Here is a 24,955-nt window from a genome sequence, read left to right as displayed (position 1 = left end):
GACCAGAATCATCGTGATTTCACAAAGTGGGGTCAAACATCTCTCAGCCTGGGAGGGCACGGGGGTCACTGTGCTGCCTGGCAAGGGAAACTGACTCTGCTGAGAGCCCACAGTGGAGGGGATTCATGTATCTCAAAGCAGCACCCACCCCCTATCTCAATGAGCCCCTCAAGAGCCTCTCTCCACTTTCCAAGGTAAAAAGACCCCCTCCCAGTCCTGGGCACATGGAGCCATAGCCTCGTGCCAGTTTGTGGGCCAGTGACCAGGACCCTTTTGCAAAGCATAGGATTCCCTCTCACCCTGCCCTTTGCACTTCTCAGGTTACCTTTTTTTTTTTAATTAATTAATTAATTAATTTATTGGCTGCTTTGGGTCTTTGCTGCACATGGGCTTTCTCTAGTTGTGGTGAACAGGAGCTACTCTTTGTTGTGGTGCACAGGCTTCTCATTGTGGTGGATTCTCTTATTGTGGAGCACAGGCTCTAGGCGTGCAGTCTCAGTAGTTGTGGCACATGGACTTAGTTGCTCCACGGAATGTGGGATCTTCCTGGACCAGGGATCGAACCTGTGTCTCCTGCATTGGCAGGTGGATTCTTAACCACTGCACCACCAGGAAAGTCCCTCAGGCTACTTTCTGAGATCAGCTTCAGCAGAGCCTGGAGCCAGAGCACATCAGGATGGTGAGGTCCCCTTGTCAGTGGGCAACACCACCATCCATCCAGACACTCATCATCCTTGACTCCATCTCCCCCCCACCCCCAACCCTGTCACCACACCCTCTTATCTGGCCTCCTGAGAATCTTCTTAAACCTGTCTGCTTCTGAGGCTCCTCACGGCTGCTGCCTTGAGGCAGGCCTTGACCGGAGGTGCTGCTCCCAAATCTAGATCTGATGAGGTTACTGCCTGCTTAGCACCAAGAAGCAGTTCTCCTGGCCTTCTGGGGCTGCTGAGAGTGAGGAATCATAGGGGCTTAAGGCCCCGACCCCACTCTGCCCAAAGCAGATCAGGTGAGCAAGTTCCTTAACCTGCAAGTCAAGGTCTTGGATGACTGGGTCCTGCTCCCTTCTCAGGCCTGTGTTGCCACCATCCCCTCTGGTCCCCCCACCAGCCTACCCATCAGTTTTTACCTCTGTGCCTTTGCTCTTCTACCCTGTGTCTGGAAGAGCTCTGTGTGAGCTCTTCCCTGGCTAACTCCTGCTCATCCTTTAAGACCCACCTCCTTCAGGTAGCCTTCCCCAATCCCCTGCCCCCAATTGTGTTCTTCTCCAGTTCTGCACTTACTGCCTATTTCCTTGATCTGAAAACCTCATCAATTGCAAGATACATCATTTCAAGTTTTTGACAAGGGGTGGGATGTGTGTGTATGAAGCTTTATTAAATGTTTGCATCCATTGGAAAATGCATCGTGGTGTTAGAAATGCTAATGTAGGGACTTCTCTGGTGGTGCGGTGGTTGAGAATCCACCTGCCAACGCAGGGGACGCGGGTTCGATCCCTGGTCCGGGAAGATCCCCCATGCCGCAGAGCAACTAAGCCCGTGCGCCACAACTACTGAGCCTGCGCTCTAGAACCCGAGAGCCACAACTACTAAAGCCCACGAGCCTAGAGCCCATGCTCTGCAACAAGAGAAGCCACTGCAATGAGAAGCCTATGCACTGCAATGAAGAGTAGCCCCTGAAGAGTGGCCCCCACTCACCACTACTAGAGAAAGCCTGTGCACAGCAACAAAGACCCAACGCAGCCAATAAATAAATAAATAATTGATTTTTTAAAAGAAAAAAAAAAAAGAAATGCTAATGTATAAAAAAAGGGTTCATACCTCCTCCCACTGTAACTGATGCTCCCAGTTCACTTCTTGCCCCCTAGTGCCCACCGTGGGTCCTGACACAGAAAAGTATAGTCCACGTTTGATGAATGAATGAGTAACAGTGAATGAGCTCCACAGCCCAAGGTGGCACATGGAGTTTGGGGTAGCAGACAGCCGGAAGCACAGGAGGATGCCACAGAAGGCCTCTAATTTCCTCTCCTCCCGCCTCTCCCCAACTCTTCAGGACTCTAATTACAGCCACACACTGGCCTGGGGTTTCTAGAACAGCTCCTATTTAAAAAATTCATGAGCTCATCAGACCAGAGTCCCTGTGAATTCTGAAAAGCCAGCCATCCTGCTCCAGGAGGTGATCCTACCTCTCTCACACCACCTGAAAACCCAAAACGCCCTTCCCAGCTACTGCACAACCCGCAACCCAGAACCCAGGCAAGCCTGAAGCAGGGTCTGAGGGAGAAAGACAGAGAAAGAGAGAGAGAGAGAAGGAGAAAAAGAGAGACCAGGGCACCCCTCACTAATTCCTGGGAGGCCTGCGCTGGGGAGAGGTTGGTCTGTGCACTGGCCAGGGGTGGCTGTTTTTTGGATGGTGCTGCCCTCTGGTGGTTGAGGGAAGGTCGAGATTGTCAACTGGCCTTTTCAGGCTGGCTTCAGTCATTCTCACCCAACCTTTGTCTGGTGCCTAGACTGTGCCAGACTCTGGCTGGGATGCTGCGTGTGAATGAGGAGTGGAACCCCATCTCCACCCAGCTGGCAGGCCTGCAGATACATCATCACCTGGCATCTCCCCCAGATGACTAATAGGTGTTGCAAACTTAACGCGTCCCACACTGAGCTCTCGCTCCCACCACACAGCCCGGTCCAACCTGCTCCTCTCCCGCCTCCCCATCTCAGTCGTGGCTCCTTTATCTTCCAGAAACCCAGGAGGCATCCCCTATTCCTCTCTTCCCTCACCTGCCCCCGCCTCCCCCACCATACACATGCTGTCACCCAGCCTGTCCTGTCAACTACCTGGGTACACCCCAAATCCAAAGTAACCTCAGATCCTTCCACTGTACCCTGCTAAACCCGTTCTGAGTCCTATCATCTCCCGCCTGGCGCTGACGCCTGCACCAGCCTCCTCCCTGCCTCTCCTCTAGACAGAGTTTTTACAGGCCTAAATCTAACCCCATCGCCAATGACCATCCCTGCACTCAGGAGAATACCCACCTCTCTCTCTGGCCTGTGAGACCTGCAGTCTGGCCCCTGCACATCTCTCTAACTCAATCCACCCCCCCTTCCCTGTGCCCTTTAGTCTCCAGTCTCTCTGGTCTTCCTTCTGTCACTACAACAAGCCAAGTTCATTTCCACCTCTGGGGTGTTGACTTTATAATTCCCTTTGCCTGGAATGACCTTCCTTGCCCTCCTTTCCGGCAAGGCAGACTCTCTGCATCCCGTGGCCTGAAAGGTTCCTGTTCAGGGGTTTCTCCCTGGATGCCCCTGTCACTGCAACCTTCCTTGGACCCAGCAGGGCACTGGGCACAAAGTTAGGGCCACAAAGAGAACCAGTATTCAGTGGTGACCCAGTCTGGTGAGGAAGAAGACCCCTAAATGAATGCCTCCAATTAACCTGCCAAGAGATGTGAGAAGATGGGGTGCTCAGGAGAAGAGAGTCAGGGGAAGAGGTGGGGAAGGTCTTGAACTTGACCCTGTGTCCATGTGAGCATGAGTGAGGCTGCGGGTGAGGACTGGCATGTGCCAAGGCCCAGGAGTGCAAGTTTCCTCCTGCTGAGGCTTTACCTCTTTGTCTCCATCCTGGGCTTTGAAGATCCAGGAGGATGAGCTTGAGGGCTTCCCAATCCGTACAGCTCACCAAGGGGTGTGCAGACTGACTGGGAGAAACTCCTGCCTAACAAGGGCCTCTCTGATGTCTGGGGACCAGACAATGCTGGGCTCTGGCTGGGATGCTGGGAGTTCACCCCATTTACTCACTCGTGTATCCAACAATATTTGCTGAGCTCCTACTGCATGCCAGGCACTGGTGCTTGGCCTTGGGAATCCAACACAGGGAGAGACAGTGAATCTATGGGCAAACCATACATAACCATGAACACTGACACTTACTGGGTTCTCCCCACGGGCAGGTTACTGTTCCTAGAAGCCAGATGATCTCATTTAACGCTCAAAACATCCTTGAGGCAAGTGACAAGTTATTGTAAGGGCCAGGAGCCTCCTCAGGTGAAGTCCGGGAAACCTCTGAGGACAGGAACTTTTGCCAGAGCTAGGATGGGAGGGAAGCAGCTTTGCTAGGGGCAGGGAAAAGAGCTTTCGCAGCATGTGGAACAGCAAGTGCAGAAGCCCTGAGGGAGGAAAGGGCCGTGGTTATCCAGGAGGCTCCCACATCTCCAGGACACAGGCCCTTTGCTCCCTCCCTCCCGCACAGTCCAAAGACCTCTGATGGCCCACAACTCTGGGCCAGGCTTCCACGCCGCTGGCTCCGCCCGACCCACTTCCCAGGAGCAGCGCCTCTCCTCGAGACCCTCCGGAAAGTCACCAGCCCCTGCGCTGCCCCGGGCCCCACTCTCCTTTTCCGCCTTGGAGCCTCAGTGCGACGTGGCCCCGCCCCTGAACCCGGCCCTGCCCAGCCTCGTCCCGGCTCCGCCCCCGGAGCGCGCCGGGAGCCGTCCCCAACGCGCATGCGCCTCGACGTCCGTGGCTCAGCCAGGCGGTGGATTGCGCTGTGTTTTCGCCGCGGGTGTCTGTGCCTTGACCCTCCCAGTCCGCCTGTGAGTGTCCCAGTGAGGGTCTCGTAGCCCACACCGGCCCCACTGTGGCTACTAGTACTTGGCACGTCAGGGGGAGAGAGGATGTGTGCAGAAAAGACCTGGGGTCAAATGCCAGTGCCACCTCCTACTGCCTTGCTGGGTGCTTTAGGCAAGTTACTTAACCTCTCTGAGCCCTGCCTTTCTTATCTGTACACGGGGCGCCTCCCGCCTGGCCTCACTGGGTTGTTCTGAGGATAAACGGAGGTGATGTGTGTGCAGTGTTGGACTGAGGGAGATGGCTTGCAGAGTGGCCGCTGTTACACGTTCTGAGTACCTTGGGCCTCACTTGTGCCTCCCTCTCAGCGTCCTCCGTGGTCTCTTTTCTCTCCTTTCATTTCTCTTCTCCCCACCCCGCTTCTCTTCCTGTTTCTCTGCCTTTCCTCTTCTGGGTCTTTCAGGGTTTCTCTCTGGGTCTGGGTCTGGGTCTCTTTCTGCTTCTGTCCCTCTGTCTTGACATCCTAGCAGTGTCATGGCACGATCTGGGGGCATAGCACCTGGACTTCCTGCCTCCTTGCATCTCCCTGGAGCGTGGCAGGTGGGGGAGACAGAAGCACTAGGCTGAGGGCAAAACCAGGTCCTCCTCAACCTTGGGTGTCTGCTCTCAATGCTTCCTGCCCACACATGGGTGTCAGCGCTGAGGTTTCCTTTCCGGCCTCGGCACCTGGAAAGGTGGTGGTAGGGCGAGTCTCCCCAGCCAGCAAGTGCCAGGCCTGTTCTGCTGCTGGCCACCCAAGTGGCACTTAGCACAGAGCTGGCCTGGGAGGGTGAGGAGAGCTGGAATTGGCCCTCTCCCCAGGTCTAGCTACATCATTTGTCGGGTCCACTACAAATAAAATACACGTCCCCTTGTTCAAAAATTAAGAATTTCAAGATGGTGACAAAAGTGCGTTAAACTAAGTGTGCAGTCCAACTGAGGGCAGGGCCTTGTGTGACTGCATGGGTCACTCACCCATAAATCCTGCTTCCCTCTCCCATAAATCCACCTTTCATTATGCTCAGTACGTTTCCTTATCCCTCCACTCCTGGGGCAGATGAAGGGGGAAGCAGAGCTAGCTAAGTCTAGTCTCACCCTCAAGGAGTTCAAAGTGCCATGGGAGGGGATATGGGCAAACACCCGGCCTGGTTGCTCAGTAGGCACGAGGGAACTGGGGTAAAGGCTCAGGTTCCGGAGTCCTAGGCCCCGTGTTCACATATGTTCCAGCTCTACCCTTCACTTCACCTCTCTGAGCCTTGGCTTTGTTATCTACAGAATGAAGGCACCTGCCCCCCAACCCGCTCCCCTCATGTGGGGTATAAGCATGAAATGCCATTACTTGTACACAGAAGCTAGGGAGCGGGGTGGTTAGGACTGACTGCAGCCAGTCTCCAGGTTTTACTAGCCAAGACACTTCAGGCAAATGTCCATGACTCAGTTTCTCATCTTTAAAATGAAGATAATAATAGTAGAGTTGCTGTGTATTTCCAGTGGCCAAGACATGGAAGCAGCCTAAATGTCCACTGACAGATGAATGGGTAAAGAAGATGTGGTACATGTGTACACAATGGAATATTACTCAGCCATAAAAAAGAATGAAATAATGCCACTTGCAGCAACATGGATGGACCTAGAGGTTATCATCCTAAGTGAAGTAAGTCAGAAAGAATAAGACAAATACCATATCATATCACTTATATGTGGAATCTAAAATATGACACAGGGGACTTCCCTGGTGCTCCAGTGGTTAGGAATTGGTGCTTTCACTGCCATGGCCCCGGGGTTCAATCCCTGGTTGGGGAACTAAGATCCTGCAAGCCACTTGGTGTGGCCTAAATAAATAAGTAAATATGACACAGACTTACCTATGAAACAGAAACAGACTCACAGACATAGAAAACAAACTTATGGTTACCAAAGGGAAAGGGGGTGGGGAGGGACAAATTAGGAGTTTGGGATTAGCAGATACACACTACTATTTATAAAATAAACATGTCCTACCATATAGCACAGGAAACTAGTCAATATCCTGTAATAAACCATAATAGAAAGTAATATGAAAAAGAATATGTATATATATATATGCATGACTGAATCACTTGGCTGTACACCAGAAATTAACACAATATTGTAAATCAGCTATACTTCAAAAAAAAAAAAAGTGGCTGTGAGGATTAGGAGTTACTACATGTAGGTGGTTAGAACAGTAGTCAACACATAGTAAGGCTCAGTAGATGCCAGCTGTTGTAACTGTGTTGCCTGTGAAAGGTACAGAGTATCCAGGTTAATCCCTTCTGATTGGAGGGGAAACAGGAAGGGCTTCTGGAGGGAGAGGTGTTTGAAGGAAGGATAGATTTTCATAGTTGTGGTGAGGGTGACACACCCTGAACACAGCAAGCCTGGGGACTACAGCGGTTTCCAGTTCGAGGCCTCTTAGAAGCATCTATCACCAACCTGGAGTTTCTCATTTTATAGATGCCAGTGGCAGGATGAGTTTACATATGACCCCCGAGCGTCGCATGTGAAGACTGAAGATTTTTGTGTGTGCTTTAGGAAGAGTAATTCATAGCTGAATACAGATTAGGTTGGAAATAGGTTAAAAAAAAAAAAAAAAAGGCTGGTAGCATTAACACAAGAAAGGAGGCGAAAAATATATGAGGTTGTGAATTTGGAGAACATGGCAACAACCTGGCTGTACTGGGGAGGCATAGGCCTCTGGGTATCTGAGCTACTGGGAACACTCAACACTGTTTCTTGGGCATCTATTATGTGCCAAGCTCTGCACCAGCTGCTGGGGATGACATGGTGACAACACAGTCTGATCCCTGTCCTGGTGGAGCTTCCCAGCTGGCTGGGGAGACTGATTTTAAAGAAGTCCTAAAAACCAGTAGGGCACTACAGGGCATATGATCCAGTCTTGAGCAGGGTGGGAGATGGTTTCCCACAGGAAGTAATGTGTAAACTACAGAATGTGGAACAGTAAAGGCCCAGAGATGGTGGAACTGAAGTTAGCTATGAGGGAGGGAGAGGAGTAGGAGGGGCATATGGTGAGGAGGCAGCTTGGACTTTATCCTGAGACAAACACACTGATGGGTTTTAAACAGAAAAGTAGTCAAATCTAAGAGAAATGTTCTGGCTGCCAACATGAAGAACAGGGGGTGTGGGACTGGAGGCTGGGAAGCCTCAGGGCTCCTGCTGGGGTCAAGATTCTAGACAATGATGGCTTCAACTAGGGTGGCAGGCATGAGGTTATCAAGAGGTAAGTGGGTTTCTGTGATGTTCAGAATGCAACATTGACACTCTGCCTTCCCTGGTAACATCAGACATGGCTACAACCACATCCATCCTTGGGAAACAGACTTGGAATCAGCTCACCATCCAGGACCCCATCCTTTTCCACAACGCGCAGCAGGATTGGAGATGGTCCTGAGCAGCTCGGCAAGTCGGATGGGCAGGGGTCCCCCAGGCCCCCTGAAGGTAGTGATGCGAGCCTCCTGAGGACCTCCTGGGTGGGATCTCAGCTCTCCTGAGATGGTGAAGTCAGGGCCGAGGAGGCCATCTGCAGACAGTGTGTAGGACACTCGTCTCAAGGCTGGAAGCTTGTATTCAATAAGCAGCAGGACACAGTGGGACAAATGCCGAATGGAGCCTATCTGGCTCAGTGACCTTAAGCAGACACTGTCCTTGAGAGGCCTGTTGTGCAGCTGGGGTGGAGGTTGGCCTTGGCTGATGGCTGTCCAGGATGGCAAGATTAGAAATCCCCAGGCCCAGTCTCAGGAGAACATCACAGGGGTTCCTCCCAGCTCAGGGCCTCTCCGAGCACTGCTTTGTGGGGAAGGGGTGGGGGTCAGGTCATCTCATACTTTTCACATCTATTAAAAATTTCCCCTTAATGACGTAAAATGTTGTGGTGTTTCTATAAGCAAGTGCTGCTTTTTGACGTTAAAAAAAAGGTGGCAAGACAAGTAGTAGAGGCACATAGCATTTCTGCTGCTACTCGGGTGAAGCACGAACCGCAGGCCTGGGGTGGGGGGCGAGAGCCTGCAGGACCTTCTGACTCTTCCTCTTTCTCATGCGCGCGCGCACACACATCAAGGCAGAAAAGGTTTTGTTGTTTTCGTTTTTGTTTTTAAAACCTTTTTATTAAAAAAAACCCAAAATATTTCCCATTGGAGGCTATTTCTTTTTTTGTCTTTTAAAAATTTTATTACACAAATATTTCCCATTCCCACACGTCAGAGGAAAGATGTCCTTGTTCTTTCTAAAACCAATAGTGGAGAATGTTTAGAAAACAAAAGTCCAACTAGCTTCCCTCCTTCCCTGGCCCAAAATAACCCCAATGTGTCAACTGAGCATGACTTGTCCCCTTAATGCTTACATTTAATTTAATTTTTTAGCACAACATTGGAGATTGACTCTAAATCAGCAACAAAAAATATATATTTACAATATTTCTCCGAAAACAAAAACACAACCAAACCCTTTAAACATAGTGACTTTAGGAGTTTTATTTATGGAGCAGTTATTTTTTTAATCACCAAGTGATTTTATATTATATATATATATATATATAAATTTTCTTCCTTTCCTTTGTGGTTTTTTGCCCCGGTGCTTGGAAAGATGGAGGCAGGGTGTCTGGTCCTGCGGTCTGAGGAGGGCGGGCGGGCTCTCCTGGCAAGGCCGTGTCTAAGAGCAGATTGCAGGAAATGCGGTGGGACTCCCGGGTTCCTCTGTCCCCAGAGAGACATTTCTTTCCTCCACATGGACCAACCCTCACCTCTAAAAACCATTTCCCCCTCACAGTCCCAGAGAAAAGGAAAACCCAGCAAGGGCGTAGGTCCATTGGCTGCCGCTCCTGGGCTCCCTTTTCTGCTGATCACTTTACGTGCGCGGTAAAAATGCTTGTTTTTCCAAACCAAAAACAAAAATAAAACCCAAAACCCAAAACAAACCATCAGCTTGGAAATTTCTGTAGATGAAATGTCCCAAAGTCAGAGGCACTCTCCCGGCACAATCCCTGCTCTGAAGGGGTCTCTCCACCTCCCCTTTTATAAAAAGACAAGAAAACAAAACAAAGTAATCTTTTCAGTATTTTCCACAGGAGCAACCAAAAAAAGGCAGGAAGCTTCCAATTATAGGTCATTAACAATAATATTAATAAGGTTTTTGCTCAATACCCAGGGTTCTTTACAGAGAAGTTCCCCTAAATGAGGCACTCTGGAATAAGTCACTGGCATTTCCTCAAGGTTTCAGCCCCAGTTAGCTGGGGCCTGGAGACCAATAGAAGGGGCAGAGGGTCACGGGAGCAGACTGCTGCTTTTAAGGTGCAGCCAAGAGAATCAGCAGATTGGAAGAAACAGACACAATGCCACCCCCTCCCAAGACCCAGTTTTCTCTTAGGAGGCCAGTCAATGCCAGGGTCAAAGCTGGGCTAGGTGGCAAAGAGGGAGCCCCTCTGCCTCTATTGCTTTGGAAGTGGCAAGGGTGCATGTGGCGTCTCTCCTTGGGGTGGCTCACACTTCAGACCCTTGGTGCCTGGGCTCCTTCCCCTCCTCCAGAGGGCTTCAGGGGGAGGAGAGCCTGAGACTGGGCTGCAGGAAAGGGGCCAGGAAGGGATGGGCTGGAGGACGAGAAGGCGGGGCAAGGTTGTGCTATCGCTATCCTTACAGATGGGGAGCAGAGTGCAAATCCGCGTCTATCGTTTATAAGCTCTTGCCACAGGCTGCTGCTACTGAGCATCTCCTCACACACTTAAATATTGACCCAAAAGAAATTCCGACCTTTCTTTCCTTTTTTTTTTTTTTTTTTTTTTAAAGTGCAAAAAGCTCTCTGCTGCCCTAGAGAGAGGATCTTTGGACAGGCCGTTCAATGCAAAGTAAGAGGGGGCAGCTGACGGGACTCGACACAGGGCAGTGGAGCGGGAGATACCACACTCCCCTCCTTCCCTCCACACACACGCTTAATACACTCAGCCACACACACAGAGGCACATGCACACCCCCTTCCATGGCTGCAGGCAGAGGGCAGGTGACTGGCTTCTAAGCAGGACCCCCCCACTCCTCTGAGGGTGCCAGATTAGTCAGCCACTGTGGCTAGACACAGGCCTGGGCTCTGGTGGCTACCGGACACCCAAGGCCCAGAGCCTGCTGAGAGGCAGGTGGGGACTGGGCCTAGTTCTCTGGTCCCCCCAGCTGGGGGAGACAGGCTGCTCCCTCTGAGGACACGCATCCTGGGGAAGCCCTATTTAGGCAGGAAAAAGGATAGTGTGGAAAAGGGCAGGGCAGGCCGAAAAGGCAGGGGAATGGGGGGGATGATGCCTGTCTCAGAATCTGCCGGGGAAGCAATAAAATGGGGGTGTCCCTGGGGTAGACAGTTCCAGCTCCGCCGAAGAGCCTCAAACCCAATAAGTGCAACAAGGACTTCATAGAAACTAGCAGGCAAGTCTGGGGTGGGGGAACCTCATTATGTGAACTACCATGAGCGTCGGACAGGATCAAGCTAAAAGGAGAGGAGAGGAGGGAGAGCACAGACACGACAAGAGGTTTTAGACACCTCAACAGCACCAGTGTGATCTGCATGGGTCTGCATTCCTGGGGCTGCTGGCCCCTCCTGCATAAGCCGGGAGAGTGTGACGGAGGAGAGACACGCACTGGACACCATAAGGAGAACCTGGCCACGGAGACAGGGCCGCTTTCTTCCCTGTGAGTTTGCTCAGAACCAGGCACTGCTGGGGACCACAGATGGGGAGGAGGGCCCCAGGGCCCAGTGCAGATGATGGTTGCACAGACACCCCAAACTGAGAGCCCGGCCTCCTGGCAGGCGAGCGAGCGGGCGGGCGAGCGAGCGAGCAGGCACTGTGACGGCACACAGCCTGTGCTTTCCCCTCGGATCAATTTGCTACTCCCTTCTCCTTAGGAGGGAGAGAAGCAGGCCGGTGGGCCTGGTGTCCAGCACCCTCTCTGCCCCGCCTGTAAGGGAAGGGCTCAAGGGACAGGAGAGCAGAGAGGGAGTGTGACGCTGGCCTCAGAGCCCTGCAGGGTCAGGGAGAGAGGCTCTCCTGGCTGGGGAGTCAGGGGAAGATCGGTTTCCTGTTCAGTCTGGGCTGGGTATGTCTTAGCTGATCTTCTGTATCAGCTTCTCGTCAGACAGGCAGTAGAGACTGTTGATGGATAGGTCTGAGATGAAGTGCTCGCAGGCTTTTCGAGTGATCTGCTTGCATCCTCGAAGGTCGATCAAGGTGACATTAGCGATGCGCCGTAGGTAGATCAGGGTCTGGTCTGTCAATTTATTGCAACCTGTGGGGAAAGTGACCACAGAGACATGCTATGCACACACAACCACAGGAGCCTACTTCTGACACTCAATCTCCCAGCTTTCCCTCGAAGTGCTAAATTAAACAAGAGCCTGTTTTTTCCCATAACTACCTGGCTCAGTGACCAGAAGTGCCATCAGCACAGCAGCCTCTGAAAGCCCCCTGCCGCAGCAGTCCCTGCACTGCAAGGCTGACCAAACTGCAGCTGGGTGGTGGTCGTGCTCTTAGGCACTAACAACCGAGGGCTTGGTCCCCATCAGTTACAAAAGGGATAGAGTTCCATGTCCTTGTCCAGATGTGAGGAAACGAATTAACATGGTTTAGTCAACAGACTGTGTTCTTTCTGTTCTACTGGTCAAGCCCCAAGGAAGGCTGGGCTTCTGGGATGCAGGGGCCACTGTTTGTCACAAAACACTGCAGTGCCATACCTGCCATGTTGAGCTCTGTGAGGGAATAACGAGTGGAAGACCCAACAGCGGTGAGCAGATTGGAGGACTGATCTGTCAGGTGGCTGCAGTGACTGAGGTCGAGTCGAGACAGGAGGGGCATGTGGCGGATGATGAGGCGAAGCGTGGCATCCGTGATGTCAAGGCCCGCCAGTCGGAAGTCGGTCATGTTCCGGAGCTTGCTGCGATTGTCCTGACCTGCACAGGCAAGAAAAGGGCCTAGATCAAAGCTGCAGGCAGCCTCAGCTACTTGCTAGCCAGGCCCCCCTGCAGGGGTTAATAAGCAGAACTGCCCACACCCAGCCCTGCCTTCAGGGAGTGAGCAGTGTGCGGGGGCCGTTTCTAGGAAACCAGACACGTTTTCTTTCTTCCCAGCTGCTGGACTGTGCCTCACTTACACAGCAAAGGGGTATGTGTGGAATGTTCCTCTCTGTCCCACACTCCCACACTTTTCTAGACCATCATGGAAACAGCTTTCAGTGTTCCACCTCAACCATGAAGACTTTCCGGACTTCCTCAGGCTTATACTCTCTAAGCCCCAAACTCCACTGACCCACAAAATGGACCCACTCCTTTGTTTGTAGGTAGTTATGTGTAAACAGTTAACCTATACTTGTACATAGTCCATCATTCTGTTTTCAATTTGCACTTTTCTAGTCTTCAACAGCATCATTTCTGAGACTACCTTAGCTTCTGGGAATGAAGTTCTGTTGAAAGACAAAGCTACCCCAAGAGAAGCACAGAAAAGTCAGGCCCAGCGCATACCCGGTTTATCAGCCGGTGGAGTCAGCAAGTCCCGAATTTGAGGGTCCTTGATTCCTACTGCCCACCGAAGATCAAGGGTCCTGAGAAGGGGGCAGCTGGAGGTGCTGAGGGCAGAGACTGCAGACCAGGAGCAGCCTGCTAGGAGGAGGTCTTTCAGTCCTGCAACAGAAGGAAACAGAGACACGCAATAATATACTCCACCAGCCCATCCAAAGCCTCAGCTACCAGCTGACCTGCTCAAGGTAAAAGGATCCCCAGGCTAATGGAGAGAGGGGCCATGTCCTAATCTTATGCTAGTAATCCAGCTCAAAGACTCCTACGCTATCCTAAATTACATGTAACTCTGGTGGTAAAATGGAGTGCTTAGTTCCTACTCAAGTAATGTAAGTTTGAGTGACTTCCTTTTTTTCCAAGACCTCAAAATGCTTAAGGGAACAAGGCCTTACAAGGGGCTGATCACGGCAACACCTTACTCAAATTTCCTCTTCAGTGGCTGTGCTGAGAAGCCCTGCAGGGCTGGCAGCAGCACCTGATCCCGTTCTCTTCACTGTCTACTACAGTGACTGGCCTGCCAGTCCAGAGTGGCACCCTGGGGACTGGCAGCTGAGGTGGCCCTGGCTAAGTCTCTTGCTAAGCAGAAAGGCAACAATGGCACACACTGCTGCCCTAAATTGCCCTAAAGCAATTCTAAGATGCGCTGCCAACCACGCAGCTTTCCCTGCCTGCCCCTGGGCCCCTGGAAGGGCAGCGCAGGGCTGCTCACCTGGCAGCCTATTGACAAGCCACGTCAGTTGTTTTTTGGAGATGTTGGTCCAGCTGAGGTCGAGGCTGACTGGCTGCCTCTTGATGATGCCACTGAGAGCCTGGGGTACAATAGCCTTACACCTACTCAAGTCAATTTTTGTCCAAAGTCTCTTGTCGCAGCACCTGTGACAGGAGGAAAGAGAACTAGCTGTCAATACCTGATATCCCTTGTCAGAGGAACTTCACCACAGGCTGCTGGAGGCTTCTGGAAACAGCAGAGCACCTGGAGGATCACCTTCTCTAGATTCTTCTATATGCATACAAGGTTCAGGCCCTGTCATTTTTTTTTTTTTTTTTTTTTTGCCTCAGAAAATAGGGATTACTTGACCAGTTCACCCTAATTTACTCTGGATGGGCTCAGAACACAGCACAATTGTTAGGGACACACAGGAAAACAATATACTATCATTCCTCATTTGCATTAAAATGGTACGGCTCCCACCTAAGTGTATATAAGGGAACATTAAAGCATTTCTTGACAGTCTTACTGCTGGAAGCTACTAGGCTTCCCTCTACTCTTTCCCTCGCCACAGTCTCCCCCAGCTGCCTGAGACACGGGGTGCTATGTGGGACATCCACAATTCATTTTGCCTTGAGCTCTAGAAAGAGCCTGTTACTGTATCAGCTTGAAAGAGGCTCTTTATTAGAGTCAGGCCTGGAGAGTCCTCTCCCACCCCTGGGTTTCTGCCTCAGTGCTATCTTTACATTTTCCAGCTAGTCCAGACCAGAACTGAAAGGGAGACGCCTGTCCTTTCACTGCAATCTACAAGTCCATAGGCCACAAATAGCACTGCAACACGCAGGCTTCTGTTTAATATTTTACAGTCCCTGCTCCCCAGCCTGGCTCAGAGTCTGGCTGGCAGGGGAAGAGGAGACAGCACATAATGGGAGTCTTCTGTGGCTCGGCCTGGAAACTGAGGGATAGAGCCAGGCAGGCCCACTAGCCCTACGAAGAGAAATATTAGGAGAATTTGGGTAGATCACATATTAATTTAGATTTGGGAAATAAACTCATGTTTGCAAAGAATGGAGTCTTTATTTAAAAGACTGGAAAAAAACTCTACCAATGGCACATGAAGCTTCCATGGCAGAAACAAGCTGCTGACAATGAAGCAGTGGATCTCAAACGTTCATGTGTATCAGAATCCCCTGGTGGAGGATTTATTAAAAAGATTGTTCGGCCCCACCCCCGAGGTTCTGATTCAGCAGGTCTGAGATGGGCCCTGAAAAACGGCATTTCTGACAAGGTCCTGGGTGATGCCACTGGTCTGGACATCACACTTTGAAAACTACTGTGACAGGATTTGACCCAGATATGAAGGATATGTCCTAGGGTCCAGGAGCTTAAGGAAAAACAAGGCCCTGTGGAAATCTTTATTACCTCTAGGGATCCTCCACCCTTGTCTTAATGTTTAACTTGAGAAGAAATGGCAGATTGTCATTAAGAAGGACAATTAAGTCTCAGGAAGCTTCAAAACTGGACGCTGCTTGCTGGAGAAAGGAATTCTTATCCAGGTTCAGAGGATAAGAATTAAGACTGTGGAAAACTGTGAGCCCGTGAGCACCTTCAAAGTTTCTGACAAGCATGTATGCCTCCCTTGTAGATGGGAGACGTAACTGAGGCAGGGGCTCAATGGTAGTCATCTGTGTCTCCAGCACCAGGAGAGTGGCTGGCATGTCACAGGCTCTCAACAAAAGCATGAGTTCAGCTGACTGGGGGGAAGGGGGATTATGACTCCAAAGTTTTAGCACAAACTGTACAAATCCAACCCCCAAGCCCAAATGTACAAATCCATCCTTAAGCCCAGTAATGAGAGATGGGAAAGTATAGAGCAGGGAGAGGAGGCAAATGGCCAGATTTCCCTGACGACACCTGCAGGCACAAGTGGTCACAACTTAAACAGGACCCACTGTCTGTGGAACAGACTGGGTTGATTTAATCCTTTAGGACCCGACAAGCCTCCAGATGACAAGCCACATGCTGTTCTCATATGGAAACCTGCCACCTACTCCCGTACCCCTATTCCTGGTCCCTGTATCCCTGCTCACCATTTATACCACGTCTTGCACACTCGCATACATTCACAAAGTTCTCTGCGGCTGAGGTAGCGGAAGACAGACATCCAGACCTCCCGCTGCATCCAGCTTTCGTCTCCATCCTGAGCCCAACTGCCCCGGCCATTCAGCCTGGCTGCACCCCCCTCCTCTGCACTGTCATCTTCCTCCTCCTCCTCCTCCTCTTCCTCCTCCTCTCCCCCCAGCCCCTCCTCATCCCCGCGCTGGGGGGTTCGGGCTGGGCAGTGCTGCACTAGCACACGGGGGGAATGGCGAAGGTTGGCAGAGGAGGCCGTGATGGCCTGCAGCTTGGGCACAATGGATGTCCCGTGGAGCTCTTTGGTGGGCCTCTGTAGCGTGACAGTGAGGTACGATCCCCGGATCTTGGCTTTCTCAACTTCAGACAGCTCCTTTTTGCCGCTGGGATTGTTCTCCTTTTCCCGTACCATGGTGCGCTCTGTGGCCTGCAGCCGCAGCAACTGCCGCCGTTTGAAGCGCTCATCGCGGCTGGCACTGTGGTGGTCGCTGGGGCCGGCCCCAGGGGATGACCGAGTCACCACGCCCCGGGGGGAGGCCGGGTCATGGATGAGCTGCAGCATGGAGGTGGGCGAGTGAGGTGGGGGCGTGAGGGGCTCGTCGCAGCTCCGCAGGGGCCGCAGGACTTTGGCTTGCACGGCTTCTTCGTCACTCTCTTCCATTTTCCGCTTCTGCAAAACAGGCCCCCAAATGCCATATCAGTGCCTCCTTTCTTCGAAACCCTCTACCCTACAGGGTCAACCTCACTGTTGCTCTCAGAGGACTAGTGAGAAGGCAGGCCACTGCTTTTCTATGGGGAAAGGGATCTCTGAGTGCTGCAGGGTGGTCACCTCCTCAGTGTTTGCAATCTAGACTCTGCCAGGATCAGCAACTGAGCTCACGTCTGTGCTGGAGAAAGCTGATTACAGAGCGAAACCCTCAAAATAGGTCACTTGGGAAATCTACCTGTGACAGAAAGATCTGTGTCCAAGTACAGAGGAGTGGGATCCAAATTTGGGCTGTATGATTCCACAGCCTGCCCTATTCATCTCTTGTCCCAATTTTTTGGTTATAATTCCCTGGGTAAAGAAATCCTTTCAAGAGGCCACAACTCTACCCCCATGCAATCTGACGATTTTAAACTCTGTCTCTACTTCGGCTCTTCACCCAAGAGATGCTTCTGTTGAAAGAAAGGAGCCTACATATATGTTTGAACTAGGATGCAGATTCTGACAGCAGTAAACACTACTAACTTTTAGCTCTAACCAGGGTCTGAGCTTCACCCTACCAGGCTGCTTCCTCTACTCAGCGCCCCACACTGTCCTTAGAGACCAACCACAGCTGAAAGATTAGGCCGAGAATGAGAAACTGCACCGCTCCCAGAGGACTTGCCTCAGGATGAAAACGAGGGATTCAAGCTTGGTGAAGCCAACATCTCACACGAAAAAGCACAGCCTCACCCCTGCCACTTGTGCTCTCCAGTCGCTTGTCCCTTCCTGGAGCCTACCTTGGCTATGCTGCAACGAAGCCTAACTGTGTTCCACTAGGTATCAGAGCAGTAGTCCAAATTTCTCTTAAGGAGACAGTATATGTCCCTACGCAACAATTCTGCTCCCCTTTCTCCTTATATTCTTAGATCACTATGGTTGGAAAAGAATGACCAACTTTTGGGTGCTAGCTTTTACAATGCATTAGAAGATAATACTAAATACAGTATCTGCCAATCCATCTGCTACAGCAAACACCCACCAGTGAAGACAAATGTAAAAGCTACTACTGAAAGAACTTGCTGTTAGTATAAGAACTTGGAATAAGTAGAACTTTAGCACTAGTCAACTTCAGAAATCCTTGCCCTCAAAAATATTTAGACTGAAAAGTCAATGACCTCAGTGCCTAAGTAGGAAGAAACAGAAAGAAAACAAGGAAACGTGTCCCTACCCCTGCGCAGGGAACCTAGAGGAGACCACCGGGGCATGGATGACTGACATGAGGCCAACAGCCTCCTCTGTATGTGCCCTCGGCAGGTCTTGTCTTCCTGGCCTTGAACAGCCAGTCTTATTGGCCCTCTGACATTACTGGTGACCACTGGACCAGCAACAGTAGTAGCTTGGGGCCAGGGAACCAGTGCCATGACCATGGGAACCAGGGCCATGACCTTCTGTTCCCTTCAGAGGAGGGACTGCCTCTGTATGACACAATTGGGCACAAGGGCAGGGCTTTCTGCCACAAAGGTGAAGATGGCAAAAATGTGAACCTGCTTAGCCGGAAACCCCAGTATACCGCTGCATTTACCAGCTGACTTGGGTCACTGCCTCCCCTCAAGTTTCATTCCTCATGAGCAGCCTAAGCTCACCTCATTTCCCTCCTCAAACAGCCCAGCTGTGGTTCCTTTTTTTCAAGGGCCCCAAAGTGTAAAAGAATCTCAAGAATTTGCAAACCCCCAAGGGAAACAATATTCAATAATACAAAAACCCAAAATTTAAAACTCAAAAGAAATATAATTAACCAAAGGAGGGAAAAAGATAAACAAAACAGAATAAAAAATAATCTCCCCGGGTCAGAAAGAAACATGCAAATAAAGTTGCAAAGGCAAACGTTATCTCCCAAGCTTGATGCTTCCTTCGTTTTCACAGTGCAAGTTTGGAGAAAGTCCCCTTACCTGGGCTTTCTCTGAGCTGTCCTCCTGGTAGCACTTTGGACATTCCCAGCAATTTGGCAACTCCTCGTTAAGCAACCCCTCTCCGTCCATCTACAGGCAGACAGTGATGTTAAAAATCTGTCTCATTTGAAAAACAGACAGACAAAACCCACCCTGTCTCTTAAGTTTCCTTTATCAAACAATAACACAGCCACATGGTTGGGAAGAGCTACCCACTCCTAAACACACTGGTCCACAGCAGAGAAAAATCAAGAGCCATCTGGCCTCACTCCCTCCCAGCCAGTGGGAAACTGGCCACCTTTATTCTTGGTTACTTGATCATATTTAGACTCCAAGAGAAGATTCCCAAGAGTCTGGCTCAATCTGGGGTCTCTTCCCATAAAACATACATTCTCCTGAGGGTCTCATGCCACTTTGTAAAAGGAAATGAACACACAGGAACGGTGCCAGTTGTGATCTTGACAGTGGGGCACGATGGTTATGACTTAGCTATGGTTTTGGTGTGGAGACTAGCAACCTGGTCTCTGTGACTCAACCATTAAACGAGGATAAATAACAATGCCCATTTACAGGGCAGCGGTGAGGAGTAAATGAATTACATGCTATGTAAAATGTTTAGAAAAACGCCTGGCATATAGCAAACACTTTGTCTTAACCACTGTCATCATCATGAAGGTAATACCCTATTTTATCAAATCTAAGATGCATATTTTTCACATCTGAATCTTCTGAAATTGGGCTGCTTCTCACAAGTAACAGTCTTATAATCACTGTCAACCAGGTGGCAGTCACGACATAGTTGACACCTTCAGGAAGACTGAGAAAGTACCAGCACCAATGCACTTTAAATTTAAAGAAAACTTAAGAATAGGGCAGAACCCAACTTCACAGGGTTGTCTTAGAGATTAAACAAGGGAGTGCACGTGAAAGAGCGCTGCTCCACGCCGGCTGCAAGTGAGAATCACTTGGGGAGCTTTTGAACACACCCAGGCCCAGGGTTCATGATAGAAGAGTTGACTCAACTTCTGAGGTTGAGGTCTGAACCTTTTTATTACCTTTTCTCTTGGCCGCACTGTGGGGCTTGTGGGATCTTAGTTCCCTGACCAGGGATCGAACCTGGGCCCTCAGCAGTGAAAGCGTGGAGTCCTAATCACTGGATAGCCAGGGAATTCCTGTTACTACCTTTCTTTTTTTGAATCTTTTTAAAATTTCATTTATTAATTTTTCAAAGAACTCTTATTGAGATACAAGTGACAAACTGTATATATATATATTTATTTTTAAGTGTACAATTTGATATTTTTTATTAGTAATGTATATACGGCAATCCCAATCTACTACTTTTTTTTTTTTTTTAAACTTCCCAGGTGTGCACTGAGCCTGACACAGACTGAGCACACATTAAATATTAGCTGATAGTATTACTCCCACCATCTTTCAGGAACTAATATCCAGAGATACAATGAAGTATGTAACAGAGGCACTTAAAGGCATTGAGGCATTTCAAAACAGACTACGCTTTTCCATGATGACCTGGGGAGTCCAAACATACCCACCAAAGGCCAGACTGTAAGCTCCATGAGGGCAGGAACCAGGACCATTTTGTGCACTGGTTTATCCTCAGGATCTAGCACAGTGCCTGACATTGGATACAGACATTGAATCAAGAGCAGATGTTAGACCACTACACGACCCACGGTAGGGATGTTGGTAGCATCTCATGACAGATGTCTCATTCTCCTCTGCTCCACTCAGTATCTTCAGACATTCTATCAGCTGAGACCTCATGGGCCCCTTAGGCCTCTCCTCACCTGGAGGCAGCCAGGATGAACAATCTCGTTGCAGATACAGCATTCCATGAGTTTCTTCTCAAAGTCCTGTGTTTCCTCATTTTGATCCACCTCTCCACAGAGGGAACACGTGACTGAGTGAGGCAGTCTGGGCTACAAGAGGACAAAGACAAAAACCAAGAAAAGAGCAGGCTTAGATCCGTATCATTTCAGCTTCCCTTTAACTGAAGACGGATGATTTGGTGCCTGTAATTCTCTAGTAAACACTTAGCATGGAGACCAGGTGGAGAGAAGAGAGGTTTTGGAAGGAAAAATGGCTAAGGAAGAAGGTGGGCAGAGTCAACTAGCTGAGGTCTAGTGACCAACAGAGATCAGTTTATTTTCAGTTGGCCCATCCTTGGCCTTCCAGGTCCTCCCTTTCTAATTCACTTAAAGAGGGGACAGATAGCAGTGATCTTCCTTTCAAACGCTGGTCTCTCATTTGAAAATTGGGTAAGACTGAAAGATTCAATTAGATTATTTTAAATACTAGATACCTTCCCTCTAAACCCAAAGAAAAAAGAGACAAAATGAAGAAAACCATAAAGAAAGCAAAACCTTTTCTTTCCAACTCTGATGTCTATATACTATATGTATTTCGGCCCTCTGGTGCCACCACCCCTCCCCCATATTCTTTACCCAGCAGATCACTCACTGCCAAGCACTGCCGGAGAACACAGGACTGCTTCATGCGACCAGGCCCCCCAAACTTCTTCATGTCCCTGCAGTAGTGGCAAACACCACACTCTCCTTGCACACAGGCTTTGCATTTTCGACACCGCACTCGTCTCCGCCTGGCTCCTGACACTATGGGGGAGGCAGCAGCTGGCCTCACAGGTGTTAACCGTGGAGCTGGTTTCATAGTGTGAGGCTTTGTGATGGGGATGGTAGGAACCCGCACCTTTGGCCGGGTCGGGAATTTAAGCTGGAAAGAGAAAGCAGTGAGGTCAAACATATTAGGTAGCTTTAAGGACTGGAGCAGGTAGAAGATTACATGGCTTGGCAAACTACTGCCTGAGGGCAAATTGCCCACTGCCTGTTTTTGTAAATACAATTTCATTGGAACAAAACCATGCTCATTTGTTTATGTTTTGTCCATGGGTGCTTTCAAGTGCAGTGGCAGAACTGGGGAGCTGTAACAACAGACTGCATGGCCTGTAAAACCTAAAAAAATTACATCTTTATTTATATACCTACATATTATCTTTATGGAAAAAGTTTGCCAATCCTTTCAAACTACCTCAGCCACATCCCTCTCACTCTGCTAAGCTGCCCTTCCCTGAAGCTTTCTATGTACCAGAGTCATTCCAGGGCCCCTCCAATATTTCCTCATCCTGAATATTACTACTCAGAATACACTCCTAAAGAAGACAGTAAACTACTTGAGGGTGAGATGAGTCTTGTTCTTTATTATTCCAAATCCAAGCCTACAACCTGGTACATAGCAGACACTCCAATAATAGTTAAGCATGGAATAAATCTCTCAGGTATATGTTTATACTTTTAGCACTTGTATTTTATTCTGCTGGTGATCTTTTCAAGATCAAGGATTATGTCTTCCACTTCTTTAATTTCCCACTGTGCCTTAAGCACTTGTCTCTGACACAAAACACTCAACAGCCAGGGCCAGAAATGACTAAACTGTTTTGAGGCAGTCCCATGTGGCCAAACAGAAGCCAAGTGGGACGACCACTCAGGAAGGAGGTTTGGTGGTTCTTCAAAGACATCTTTTAGATACACTCCTTTATATTCTGCCTAAATGTTCCTGGAATGTGACGGCTCTGCAAGTTTTAGCTGGGGAATACCAAGGAAGGCCCTAATTTGTCGGACTCATGACCAGGATCAGAATCTTACCACTGACCTTGACAAAGGACAATATGGGAAAAAATTATACAGGTCCTGACTGAAGAGGTATGAAAATTCATAACTGACAATTTATTAACTAATGGGTAACTGCTTTCTTCTCTTTTCAACTCAATACTGAAAAACCAAATTAAGGGGAACCTTGAGAATGTGGTCTCACTCCAATACAGAAACATTCTAGCCTTTTAAATGTATGTGTAATTATTTTAACTAGTTTTACATCAGATCTATGAAAACAATTGAGTCACTGGGCCAGAAGGACAGGAACTGATCCATTCTGGTGAATAAATGCACACCTTGGCATCTGAACCTGGAGGCAGGTCTCCTAGTTTGACAGTTCTGTTAAGAGAGTCACCTCCAAAGATAGCCAATTATCCTGACTTAAGAGTCAAAGCAGAACTGAGTAATGATTTTCTGTCAGTTTACATTAATGCACCAAAAGCGGTCTGCCTCTAGTTGTTCTTCTTCTTCCTGGAACAGTAATGGTTAGCCAGCAAAATGTTCCAGCAGCCTGAAGAATAGTTTCTTACCTTATCCCTTTTCGGCCACTGTACTATAGGGACTCCAGTGAGGGCTAACTTGGGATCACTGTTGGCAAGCTCCTCCAGCAAAATCTAAGGGTAAGGGAGGGCAAAAGGTCACAGTGAACAAAGAGCCGACCACTCCTAACAGTATCCAGACTTAGCCTCAGTCCCCCAAGCATCAACGTGCAGGGCAGAATGGCAACTGTCTACATTTTTCCTTCTTACAGAGATTCACTGCAAAACAAATCAAAGATGGAAAAGAACTCAAACTAGCGCAGTACTATCAAGACTTCAAATTTACCTTTGCTTCCAACCCCATACTTGTGTACTTACTGTAACCATTTAAGCTACCGTTGTGAGACGTGTTGTCACACAGTTCCATGTATGACAGTAAAGCTTTACATCACCTCTTTACTTTTCTACACCGGTTATCGAGTATTATCATGTATTTAAATATTGCTTTCATTTTTGCAGATGTTATTAGCACAGTGGCAAAAAAAAAAAGGGGGGGGATTGGCTAATACTGAATTAATAATATGAACAGCAGGGTCTTAATGTCTTCAATTCAACCCAGGGCGCTGTTCTACGGCTGATTATAGAAATCTCAATCTGAATGCCCCCGCCCCCTCCCCCATTGGTTTTTTGCCTTTATTCCTATAAAGAGGGGCAGGAAAAATCTTAGGGGCAATAGTTCTCATGACTGTGGCCAATCTAGTTTGAATGACTTGAGGAACAACAGTAAGAAATTGTCACTCAAGTGAGTCACACTGGTGGAGTGTTATTTTGAAACAAATCGTTTATGTTTTAGACAGAAATTTCTGAGTCCCAAACCTTCTAGCAGAATGAAATCCCTCCTCATCTGACCTCATGAGCCCTAAAACAATGGCAACTGCAAAAGTGCACAAGTCCAGAAGACAAGGTACACGACTTCTTTCTGGTTGCTTTAGGTGTATACAGGATATTAACTGTTTCAGGGAAAAGTAAACTTTGATCCTGGACCGGCCAGCAAGCCTGGGCCATTTTTAATAATCACTTGCATAAGCCTTCGGGGTCTGTGCCTGGAGACGAGGACTTTGTGAAGCATGAGGCATTTCTCTACCAAGTTTTTCCGTCTTTAAGCTGAGGATCATGCTGCGAGTCCAGAGCTGGGGCTCAGAGAGGCCCCTGAACTCACACCCAAGAAGCTCCTCCGCGACGACCCCCTTTGCCAAGTCTCCAGATGCCTCGCACCCTCCCCCAAACTGATTTCACTTGCAGACGCTTTATTTACTTCAAGTTGCTATGGCACCCTATTCTGGAGCCTCCCGTTAGCACCACACTGCGTGGGGGTGAAGAGGCCGGGTGCGGTGCCACGTGGGACTAGGCTCTGGCACGGGCTCCTAATCTCCCCAGGGTGAAAAATTCAGGTCCATTCAGATTGTGTGTTAGGGAGTGCACAGCTACCCTCCCCCACTTCGCGGCGCCGAGGAGTAGGACTCTGCCCATTTCCTCTGCCTGAGAGCACTGAGCTGTCCACAAACAGGGACTTTCCACTTTCAGCAAAACAGACTACACAGAAAGATCCTCAATTGTTTAAGAGTAGAAAAGGAACCTAACTATTCACCAAAAGCAGTCTACCTGCAAGATTTCTGTGGGGGACACGGAAGGGTAGGTGGAGAAACTGTCTGTGCTGGGGCGGCAGGGGGAGGGGGGCAGCTGTTCACACACACGCACACACGCCTCAGTTACTAGGGTCTGTGTGGGTGTGGAGGGAAATGCAGATTTCCTTCCAAGCCTTATTTCACTGGGACCATACAACCAAGCACGCCCTGCCTTCATCAAAAAAGGCAGACTCCAGCTGAGGCCCTTCAAGAAACCATATAAAGAAGCCACCACCCTTCACCCGAAGGGGGTTCGGGACGGGGAGCGGGGGTGGAGTGCGGAAAGGCTGACGCCTATCTAGGCTCCTGGCATTCGAGAGAATGTTCAAGCACAAGCCCACACCCGACACAGCCCAGGAAGGGGAAGAGAACAGCGGGCGCCTGGGCAGAAAAGGGAAAAAGATTCCCAAAAGCCAAACGACCCAATTCGAAAGCACATCCCACC

The 24,955-nt window shown here is 49.5% G+C and overlaps 1 protein-coding gene across 7 annotated transcripts in view; it reads right to left on the bottom strand.

Annotated features, from left to right (window-relative positions):
- Nucleotides 1–8,715: 8,715 nt before the first annotated feature.
- Nucleotides 8,716–24,955, bottom strand: part of KDM2A (lysine demethylase 2A) — a 105,720-nt gene continuing 89,480 nt past the window's right edge. For 6 of the 7 annotated variants that reach the window (XM_057725708.1, XM_057725710.1, XM_057725707.1 and 3 more), the window contains 9 exons: nt 22,877–22,960; nt 21,139–21,408; nt 20,466–20,597; nt 18,655–18,744; nt 15,975–16,687; nt 13,885–14,048; nt 13,122–13,280; nt 12,339–12,554; nt 8,716–11,893 (listed from right to left, as the gene is read on the bottom strand). In XM_057725708.1, the coding sequence (XP_057581691.1) occupies nt 11,712–11,893; nt 12,339–12,554; nt 13,122–13,280; nt 13,885–14,048; nt 15,975–16,687; nt 18,655–18,744; nt 20,466–20,597; nt 21,139–21,408; nt 22,877–22,960 (2,010 nt within the window). In that variant the 3' untranslated portion in view covers nt 8,716–11,711. Of the gene's footprint in view, nt 11,894–12,338; nt 12,555–13,121; nt 13,281–13,884; nt 14,049–14,180; nt 16,688–18,654; nt 18,745–20,465; nt 20,598–21,138; nt 21,409–22,876; nt 22,961–24,955 lie in introns of those variants that run through there. The other variant, XM_057725714.1, reaches the window with a different exon arrangement.

The sequence above is a fragment of the Hippopotamus amphibius genome, chromosome 3 (assembly GCF_030028045.1).
Source record: "Hippopotamus amphibius kiboko isolate mHipAmp2 chromosome 3, mHipAmp2.hap2, whole genome shotgun sequence".
NCBI lineage: Eukaryota > Metazoa > Chordata > Mammalia > Artiodactyla > Hippopotamidae > Hippopotamus > Hippopotamus amphibius.
Note: the sequence above shows the minus strand (reverse complement) of the source record. Positions and strands in the feature narration are given on the sequence as shown.